Genomic DNA, 10754 nt, shown 5'->3' with positions numbered 1-10754 from the left:
TGTCAAATCAAATCAAAGTTTATGTGTCACATGCGCCGAATACAACAGTGAAATACTTACTTACAAGCTCTAACCAACAATGCAGTTAAAAAAAAATATATATAAAAAATACCTTAAAAAAAAGAATAAGAAATAAAAGTAACAAATAATTAAACAGCAGCAGTAAGACAACAATAGCGAGGCTATATACAGGTAATGAGCAAGGCTAAAGAACACAGTTAACTAAAATCTTTCTCTGTATCGTTCTCTGTATCTGTGCAGGTTTTCTCTGTGTTGGAGTAGACTTATCAGCAAGATGGTCTGATGTACCTGCTGGACAACTTACTCCCTGCCAAGCACCTTCTACACAAACAACAGCAGCATGCCTGTGTGAGTACACACACACACACACACACACACACACACACACACACACACACACACACACACACACACACATACACACACACACACACACACACACACACACACACACACACACACACACACACACACACACACACACACACACACACACACACACACACACACACACACACACACACACACACACACACACACACACACACACACACACACACACACACACACACACACACACACACACACACACACACACACACACACACACACTGTTTCCCAGTTAGCGTTTCTCTCTCTCTCACACACACACACACACACACACACACACTCATTCAGAGTGGTCTCTCTTTTCATTGTTGCTCAGTGCAGCATGAGTCATGACACAATTTTTTTCCATATGTGACTCCTGTGCACTTGAAGAAAGGGAGAAGAGAGGGAGCGGATGAGGAGAAAGAGAGAGAGAGAGAGAGAGAGAGAGAGAGAGAGAGAGAGAGAGAGAGGAGTTGGGTGCAGGCGAGTGAGGGAGAGAATGAAAGAGGGCAGTCGTTTCACTGTGTTAGTGGGAAAGTGTGTCATGACTCATGCTCTGCTGAGCGACAATGAAAAGAGAGACCACTCTGAATGAGTGTGTGTGTGTGTGTGTGTGTGTGTGGGGGGGGTCCAAATTGGATGAGTCTTGATTCCAACCGCCGTGTCTTTGTGAGACGCAGTGTGGGTGAATAGATGATCTCTGCTTGTGTGTTTCCCACTTTTAGGGTTCGTTCCTTTCGTCCTTGTCAATCATTGGCTCATTGGTGAAATTAGTATTTTGACAATATCTTTAAATAAATCATTCAAAAACCTTTATTAATGCAATTTTAGACAGACGTTGACATTCAGGAACATAACGCATGTTTCCGAGTAAGTTCTGCCCTATAGGAAAAGTCCACGTTGGTTTTATCATGATTGTAGTCAACCCCCTGTGATGTCACTGCATACGTCATTACCTGCTACTCCTCATACCAAGACCATGCATACACAGCTATACTAACTTGCAATATCTTACAATAGTTCAGTGTTTTCTAAGGCCTCAGCAGTAAATGTCCAATCCCCCAAGTTGATTTATTGTGGAATGTCTGACCAGTCTCTTATCTCCCCCTCTCCCCTGCAGAGCTCCTTCTTCACAGTCACACATTTCTCAGAGGAGTCTCTTTATAATGAGGCAGAGAGAGAGAATTAGAAAACAACTGTGGGACAATATTAAAACATCATAATGTATATATAATGTTAATCTGTAGTCTAGGACCCTATAAATGTAAGGAGGGAGGGATCGTATAACCCCTCCCCTTCTATTAATATAACATAAGCATGATCAAAATATTTGAATTCATCAAACATCTGTACAGTCCTTGTCATGACCCCTAGGTGAGCCGTTACCACCGTGAAGCATGGAGGAGGTGTGATGGTGTGGGGGTGCTTTGCTGGTGACACTGTCAGTGATTTATTTAAAATTCAAGGCACACTTAACCAGCATGGCTACCACAGCATTCTGCAGCGATACACCATTCCATCTGGTTTGGGCTTAGTGGGACTATCATTTGTTTTTCAACAGGACAATGACCCAACACACCTCCAGGTTGGACAATGACACCTTAACAGGACAATGACCCAACACACCTCCAGGTTGGACAATGACACCTTAACAGGACAATGACCCAACACACCTCCAATTCCCAAAGAGCGTCTCCGATCAGGAAAGCTGATGTTGTCAGGTGACTTGTCTTTTATATCCATCTCGTTTACTTCTATCATTCCATCAGTTTAGCCCTTTACTGGTACTTTCCTTTCATCCATACCTCTCCCTTAACCTCTCATGCCATTACCCTCCACCGCTCTCTTGTCTCTCTCTCTTTTCCCCCACCCTCTCTCTCCCTCTCTGTCCGTAGGTACGGTGGACTGGCTGGGACGAGCGGTTGTAGTCACTGAAACGCACCTCCCTGAGGACGGTTGCCGTGAGGATGAGATGGGCCGTGTCTTAGCCTGCTATCACAGGGTAACCCTGTAAATCACCTGTCACTATGTCAAACTCTGTCAGTACAATATTACAGTCTAGTCTGGGGGGACCCTTTATAGCGTAACACTCACAGCACTACTGGCAGTGTAAAAAACTCTGTGATACTTTATATAGTGGTTTTGTAGTAGCCTGGGTACCTTCTGTTTAGCTAACATTCCACTCTTTGTACTCCAAGATAAAAGAGAATGACATTTAGTGTGTGTGTCATGTGCCAAAGATTTAGCCCCATAAACTGCACCACAGCAGATGTAACCTATCCGGTATCTACCTACTTTATCCCATGTTATGAAAAAAGCCCTTCCTTGCCTTCCTCCTGTCTGTAGTGCTGTGAGGACTAAACTCTGTCAGAATCCCCTGGCTGTTCTCATCCCCCAGTTAGCCATGACAAGGAATGGAACGATAGCTAAACAGGCTGGTGCCAGATTAGTTTTACAGTGGTTTTTGACAGAAATTGAAAGTTAAAGTTCAATGTTTCACTTTATGCACTTTATCCGCTCATCCTCTCTCTCTTTCTCCCTCTCTCTCATCCTCTCTCTCCCTTTCTCCCTCTCTCTCTTCCTCTCTCTCTTTCTCCCTCTCTCTCTTTCTCTCTCTCTTTCTCTCTCTCTTCCTCTCTCTCTCTTTCTCCCTCTCTCTCTTCCTCTCTCTCTCTTTCTGCCTCTCTCTCTTCCTCTCTCTCTTTCTCCCTCTCTCTCTTTCTCTCTCTCTTTCTCTCTCTCTTCCTCTCTCTCTTCCTTTCTCTCTCTTTCTCCCTCTCTCTCTTCCTCTCTCTCTCTTTCTGCCTCTCTCTCTTCCTCTCTCTCTTTCTCCCTCTTTCTCTTCCTCTCTCTCTTTCTCCCTCTCTCTCTTTCTCCTTCTCTCTCTTCTTCTCTCTCATCTATCTTTCTCTCTCCATCAGCCCTTCTGTTGAAGAGAGAGGTTTTACAATGTTTAAACGTGTGTGTTTTGTTAATATGCGTATCATCATGTGTTTACATTGAAAGGGCATCCTATGATGAGTGTGTGTGTGTGTGTGTGTATGTGTGTGTGTGTGTGTGTGTGTGTGTGTGTGTGTGTGTGTGTGTGTGTGTGTGTGTGTGTGTGTGTGTGTGTGGTCCAGGCTGTAGTACCGGGAGGTCTTGGCTCTGTCCTCATTCTGGTGAAGGAGCAGCAGCAGGAGTCTCCCCACAGTCTAGAAGGCGTAGACACACACACACATCACATCACACACACACACAGCAACATTTATCATTGAAGGGACGATAAGAAGGGAGGATGAAGTATAGTGTGCTCTATAAAAACATAATTTACCATTAAAGTAACAGGGTCAGAGGTCAAATGGAGTGATACCGATGATTAATGAGGGAAGTGGAGTGGCGTGTGTGTGTGTGTGTGTGTGTGTGTGTGTGTGTGTGTGTGTGTGTGTGTGTGTGTGTGTGCGCGTGTGTGTGTGTGTGTGTGATATCCTGGGTGGCTATATAAAGGTGAATGGACTCTCCTGGGTGGCTATATAAAGGTGAATTGACTCTCCTGGGTGGCTATATAAAGGTGAATGGACTCTCCTGGGTGGCTATATAAAGGTGAATGGACTCTCCTGGGTGACTATATAAAGGTGAATGGACTCTCCTGGGTGGCTATATAAAGGTGAATGGACTCTCCTGGGTGGCTATATAAAGGTGAATGGACTCTCCTGGGTGGCTATATAAAGGTGAATGGACTATCAAGGCTGGCTATATAAAGGTGAATGGACTCTCCTGGGTGGCTATATAAAGGTGAATGGACTCTCCTGGGTGGCTATATAAAGGTGAATGGACTCTCCTGGGTGGCTATATAAAGGTGAATGGACTCTCCTGGGTGGCTATATAAAGGTGAATGGACTCTCCTGGGTGGCTATATAAAGGTGAATGGACTCTCCTGGGTGGCTATATAAAGGTGAATGGACTCTCCTGGGTGGCTATATAAAGGTGAATAGACTCTCCTGGGTGTGTGTGTGTGTGTGTGTGTGTGTGTGTGTGTGTGTGTGTGTGTGTGTGTGTGTGTGTGTGATATACTGGGTGGTTATATAAAGCTATATAAAGAATTCAAATGAATTCTAACACTGTATCGCTTGTCACACTAAATGTAATTCCCTTTTATCTCTGTCTTTGTGTGTGTGTGTGTGTGTGTGTGTGTGCACACGGTGCGAGGGACAGGTATGTAGACAGGCAGTAGCTGCCCCTGGAGATGGATGGAGACTATAAACACTGCCATTCTAACTGGCTTTCAGACTGGAGAGGGAGGGAGGGAAAGCGGGATGGAGGGAGGGGCAGGGACACAGAGACTGACGAGAGAGCGAGAGAGAGAGAGAGAGAGAGAGAGTCTCTTCCTAGCATGTTTCTAGCACTCAGAATATCAAGTTTAGCTCTTTGAATGCCAAGACTTACAGTCATAAAGCCTATTCTTTCTCAAATCAATTCAGATTCCATATGCAGCTCAATCAATATGCCACTATTGGCATTTGGTCTTGGTCTCGGTCTTGGGAGACCGAGACAGGCAGGAATGTTTTGTTTATTCACACTTATCTCAAATTGATTTACAGTCACACACGCACAAATCACAGCGTACACACACACACTCAGGAAGGCATGCATTCATGTGCACACACACACACACACACAACATTGTATATTACTCGAGTCATGTGACTTGAATGAAAAAGACAGCCTGATATCGCAAACATTTTTTCCTTAGATATGAAATCAGCCGTTTCAATGTTTTCACCATCAAGCCTTTTTATGTCATGTGAAGTATGAACTATTATAGGTTGTGTCCCTGGTCAAAAGTAGTGCTCTGGTCAATAACAGTTCACTACAGGGAATAGGGTGCCATTTGAACTGTAGACTAACTGTACTAAGTTACTCCAGTCCTGTTTTTGCTTTTAGAGTGTTGAGTCTGACTGAGTGTTGTGAGAGCGCCCTCTCTCTGTTGGAGGGTGAACTGCAGTCTATGGACACAGCACCACTACCAGACTGTATCAAGGTATGCTATGTGTATTACTATACCACTGCTTCTGTGTGGTTTAACATGGTAGCACACAAGTCAATGAGGTGTTATGGGGTGAAATACTAACAATTATCATCAAATGGATTTTAGAAGAAAAACAACAACTTTTGAGTGAACTTATGAAAAAAGTTGAATACATTTTGTGTAAATGTCACATACTTTCTGAGCGTGAACCATCTTGCTTAACAACACAATGTTTACCAGATTATTTTTTTGGTCTCTTTTCCAGACTGTTCCCCTGAGTGTGGATAAACACAGAGAGCTGATGACGAGCGTCCTCGTCGACCAACGGCTGACTGAGCTGCAGCTGAAGGGCGGGGCCTGGCTGGCAGAGCTGACCACATCAGGACTGGCACAGCGATCCCCAGACTGCAGGTACCACCAGCTACCCTGTCCATAGAGTTGGATAGAAGGCGCACTTTCCCTCAATGCTGTCGCAGAAGTGGCCATTGCAAAGATAGATGAGCTTTTTAGTACATATCCATGACCCTGTCCCATCAGTGTGTCCAAATGAAAATGTAATTAAAATAGATGATCCTATCATGGATATAACGTATGAGAAATGTATTTGAAAACGGTTCCTATTATAACACATCAATCTTCTATCTCTTTCATTAAATCAATTAATCCTAACTTACACTAAGTAAAATATTAACTGAGTCATGTGATGTCAATGGGAGTGAAAATTCGACTGAAGTGGAAGTTAGGATTCACTCCTATATAATCATATCCTTTATGACCTTTGAACCCTGTGCCCCTCAGGGCTGCGACCTCTAACCTCTATGATAGTGTGGACAACGCCCTCCACCGCCTCGTACATGTGTCCAATCACAGAGGCAGCGACCTGGAAGTCCTCGGTCGATTGGCTGACATGGTGGACAAACTGGAAAAGGTAGGAGAGATCGAGGGAAGATCTGAATGAAATGGAACACTAGTATAGTGTTGTACTGTGTTGTGTTGTATCACAGAGGGAAGACTGGAGAGAGAGGGAGTAGGTATTTTTAAAATATAATTGGAGGGATGGGGGAGGAGGAAAACAAATATTAAATTTTAACTTTTAAACTTGAACTGAGTAAAAACTCTAAATATGTGATTGCACAGTAATGTTCACTTGTTTGAGGTTGAGGGTGATACTTGGTGGTGTCCCATCTTTTCCACAAGTTCATCAATGTTCGGGGTAAGGCTCTGAGCTGAAGAAATCCTCAGAATTGAGTGGAGGTGTTCAGCAGTAAGTCGACTTCTGTGTGATGTTTTGTTCAGGTTCATCAAAGAAAACAGTTGTTCACACAGGTATGTGCTGCCAAACATAGACAACGTTTGAGCAGCCTGGATGCGCAGCTGGGGCATTGTGCCGGGGAGGAAACGGGCGAACTCCGCAGCACCCACTGCCGCATATTTTGCCCTCAGTGCATCATTGCATTGGAGGTCAATCAACTCCATTTGGAGGTTTGGTGGTGAGCTTTCCACGTCAACAGCAAATGGGTTACCGAGCAGTTCCAACCTGCTTTTTTGTGCTTCAAAGTCAGCAAATCGGCGTCGAAAGTCAGCGGCAAGCATACCTATTTTATCAGCCAACTGTGTGCTCGGGAACGCACTGGTAGAGAGCTTCTCTTTCATGGTCTGGCAGCTGGGAAAGTGGCTCAAATTTTCTTTCCGCATCTGCGTCTCCCACAGAGTCAGTTTGGTTTTAAATGCCTTCACTGTACTGTACATATCAGAGATGACACGATCCCGACCCTGCAGCTGCAAGTTTATTGCATTCAGATGACTCGTAATGTCACACAGAAAAGCCATTTCACACAGAAACATTTCGTCTCGGAGTTGTGTTGTGTCTTTCCCTTTGCTGTCCAAGAACAGACAAATCTCCTCACGAAGCTCGAAACATCTTTGAAGCACCTTTCCCTGGCTTAGCCATCGCACCTCTGTGTGATAAGGCAAATCACCATGCTCCGTTTCTAACTCCGTCAGAAATGCCTTGAACTGGCGGTGATTCAAACCTTTGGCTCTGATAAAGTTAACTGTGCGCGTGATGATGCTCATTACATGCTCCATTTTCAAGGCTTTACCGCACAACGCTTCCTGGTGTATGATACAATGATAAGCTGTCAGCTCACCTGTCGCGTTTTCCTCTTGCATCTTTTCCCGTATCCTCCGCTCCTGTGTCCACACATCCAGGTGCTCCCGGTTGTCCCCACAAGCTTTCATTTACACATCTTGACACCTCTTCATACAAATCAATCTCTGTCATCCCTTCCTTAGGTTGGAGTCCACTATCTCCCTCCATCTCTTCTCGCTATTCCTCTTCCTCTTGTTTCTGCTCAGACTCACATTTAAAAAGAGTTGCCCTTCTTTTAATCCCACTTCCTCTTCTGCCAAAATAAAACTGGCCTTGACAGTTGCGTCCGCGTGTGTGTCCGCGTGTTTCGTTTCATTCCCCCCAGATTATACTCTTTCAGTACCGCCACACCCCTTTTCCAGCTACCTTCGTGAACATATACTCCGACTCCTTGTTTGAAACATCCACTCCCCATTTTTGATGGGTATCTGAAAGTTAATTTTACTGTGATGCTGACGACTGCTGTGCCACAGCCTACCCCCACCTTTGCATTGTGGGAAATGTAGTATTGGTGCGTGTAAAAGATCTGCGGGCTGCCGGCTTGCTGCGGGCCGGTTCTAATAATAAATCAAGATCATCCCAGGGGCCGTAAAAAACCTTCTTGCGGGCCGGATGTGGCCCGCGGGCCTTGACTCTGACATATGTGGTGTAGGGGGATCCCTCTCTTTACTCCTTCCCTCCGCTTTCTCTCTTTCCCCAATCTCTGTCATCCCTTCCTCTATCTCCCTCCATCTCTTTCGCTATTCCTCTTCCTCTTCCCCCTTCCCTTCTTTCCCACTTCCTCTCTCTTTCTGATTCCCCCCATTTACTTTTCTCCCCAACCCCTTCTTTCCCCTCCTCATCCACTCCCTACAGCAAGCTCTATCTATTATGGTGTAGGATGCTAAGTTCAGGGAGGCAGTACGTGGCCGTGTTAACGGGTGTGGAGGAGACCTACCTGACACCCTACCAGACACCCCGTCCCCCCTCCGGGGGGAAGCAGACCTCCTTTTCCACAACTTGGCCAGCTTCAGCGCCTTCCACTCGCAGTACCTCCTACCAGCCATGGAGGGAGCTCTACTGCAGAGTCTGCTGAAACAGGACCTCTTCAGTAAACGTGTGAGTGGGTCACATAGAGTTGGATAGAGGGATGTTTTAGCATGGGCAGCGCCATCGAGAAGTAGAAGAAGAAGAAATTTACTACTTTATTCTATCTCTCCCTCTCTTTCTCTCTGGCTCTCGCTCACTCTTTATCCCTCTTTCTCACTCTCATACAAAGAGATAGGTGTTTCTCCAGTACCCTCACTGCATATAGTAAGGACCAAACCAGAAGTGGACTCCTTGTTGGTCACTTAGGCTGCAGACTTCTTCAAGGTAAGAAAATGTTCCATTCAAAAAACATTATTACAGCATCAGTGGAGGCTGGTGAGGGGAGGAAAGCTCATAATAATGGCTGGGATTTTGAGCTGTTTCATATAGTAAATGCAATTAGCACTGCATTGTATACCCTGAAATAACTCATTAATGTTGGATTACCCTAAAACCAATCACCAGACTTTCAATATATTATAATAGCCCGTCTGATACATACACAGGGCAATGTCTGATCACAGCTTTAAACTGAGTAAACAAGGAGAACATCACACAGATGGTATTAGCAGAGATCTGAGGGTAGAATGTTCACTGTAGTTATCTAAAACGACCACAGGGTGGCAGTATAAGATGCCTAAAAGTACTGTATCATGAAAATGATGATGTGATAACAATGATGATGATGATGATGATTTGGTGGGAGGCTTGGCCAAATCTGTATATTTAATAGGATTTTTTTTGTATTTGTAGTTTTGCTTTATGGACTGGAGTTGCAAGTATTGCACTGTGTTTGTTATGTCTGTTCTGTTTGTTGATCATTTTTATGTTATGTGAAGAAAAAAAATGAGATTGATGGTAATGACCATAGATGGCTGAAGTCCTCTCCTTCCCCTCTCCTCCTCCTCGTCCCTCCCCAGCTCAGACTCCTTGCCACCCCTCCTCTCTCCCTCCTGTCCTTCCACCACTGTCTCCAGTCCCCTACACAGACTGGAACAGTACTGTGATGTTCTGGAGGAGCTGGGAGGGCTAAACCACGCCTCTGACTCCTTCCTCTCCGTCCTCAGACACGCCCAGCGCCACGGTGAGGACCTCCGGGCCAGCGACCTCATCGTCGGGTGTCCGGTGAGAATGCCAGATTTAGATTAATCTAGATTAGATTAGATTTAGATTAGTATAGATTAATCCCAACACTGGTATAACGCTCCCAGACTAGTGACAAGGTTTCAACCCTAAACTATTGTGTCTCAAATGGCACCATATTCCCTATATAGTGCCTTTCTTTTGATCATAGGGCAGTAGTGCTCTATATAGGGAATAGGGTGCACACAAACACTCACACACATACATACACACACGCACATGCATAAACATAGGATGGCATGTTAACACACACTCACACATGAAGACACAGAGAGGTAGCTGGCTGAGAGGTAGCTAGCTAAATAACTGAGTGGTGGAGGAGGTTTGACACACAGCTCTCTGAGCGGTAGCTAGCTAAAGAACTGAGTGGTGGAGGAGGTTTGACACACAGCTCTCTGAGCGGTAGCTAGCTAAATAACTGAGTGGTGGAGGAGGTTTGACACACAGCTCCCTGAGCGGTAGCTAGCTAAAGAACTGAGTGGTGGAGGAGGTTTGACACACAGCTCTCTGAGAGGTAGCTAGCTAAATAACTGAGTGGTGGAGGTTTGATACACAGCTCTCTGAGAGGTAGCTAGCTAAAGAACTGAGTGGTGGAGGAGGTTTGACACACAGCTCCCTGAGCGGTAGCTAGCTAAAGAACTGAGTGGTGGAGGAGGTTTGACACAGCTCATGTTACATGACCCTCACATCACTGGACAGGTCAAAATACAACATGAAGCGGTTTGGGGGATGGTAAACTGTGCATGTCTGTGTGTGTAAGTGTGGTAAATTATAGGTCATGATCTGACAGTCAGTATGTTGTTGTAGTGTTTACATGACACGTGTGTGTGTGTGTGTGTGTGTGTGTGTGTGTGTGTGTGTGTGTGTGTGTGTGGGGCGTTTCCTTACATGCGTGTGCTTGCCTATGTGTGTGCGCGTCTGTTAGGTCCCGGTGGCGGAGCGTGGAGAGCTGGTGAGTCAGGTGTGTGGAAGGACCAGGAGGAAGAAGAC

General features: G+C 45.3%; 1 protein-coding gene and 1 long non-coding RNA gene across 3 annotated transcripts in view; both read left to right on the top strand.

The window, feature by feature from the left end:
- Positions 1-288: 288 nt before the first annotated feature.
- Positions 289-2385, top strand: LOC139417109 (uncharacterized). Its single transcript, XR_011635159.1, has 3 exons — positions 289-369; positions 1955-2114; positions 2289-2385. It is a non-coding gene; the product is annotated as an uncharacterized lncRNA (long non-coding RNA).
- A 2910-nt stretch (positions 2386-5295) lies between these two features.
- The window catches only part of LOC139417108 (pleckstrin homology domain-containing family G member 4B-like), a 6074-nt gene continuing 615 nt past the window's right edge, over positions 5296-10754 (top strand). The window contains exons 1-7 of one of the 2 annotated variants that reach the window (XM_071166352.1): positions 5296-5413; positions 5667-5812; positions 6200-6329; positions 8409-8651; positions 8818-8906; positions 9542-9705; positions 10690-10754. The exon at positions 10690-10754 is cut by the window's right edge and continues 90 nt beyond it. In XM_071166352.1, the coding sequence (XP_071022453.1) occupies positions 5381-5413; positions 5667-5812; positions 6200-6329; positions 8409-8432 (333 nt within the window). In that variant the 5' untranslated portion in view covers positions 5296-5380 and the 3' untranslated portion in view covers positions 8433-8651; positions 8818-8906; positions 9542-9705; positions 10690-10754. Of the gene's footprint in view, positions 5414-5666; positions 5813-6199; positions 6330-8408; positions 8652-8811; positions 8907-9541; positions 9706-10689 lie in introns of both variants that reach the window. The other variant, XM_071166351.1, reaches the window with a different exon arrangement.

This window comes from Oncorhynchus clarkii, chromosome 9 (genome assembly GCF_045791955.1).
Source record: "Oncorhynchus clarkii lewisi isolate Uvic-CL-2024 chromosome 9, UVic_Ocla_1.0, whole genome shotgun sequence".
Classification (NCBI taxonomy): Eukaryota; Metazoa; Chordata; class Actinopteri; order Salmoniformes; family Salmonidae; genus Oncorhynchus; species Oncorhynchus clarkii.
The sequence above is the reverse complement of the archived record's forward strand: the minus strand, read 5'-3'. Positions and strand labels throughout refer to the sequence as shown.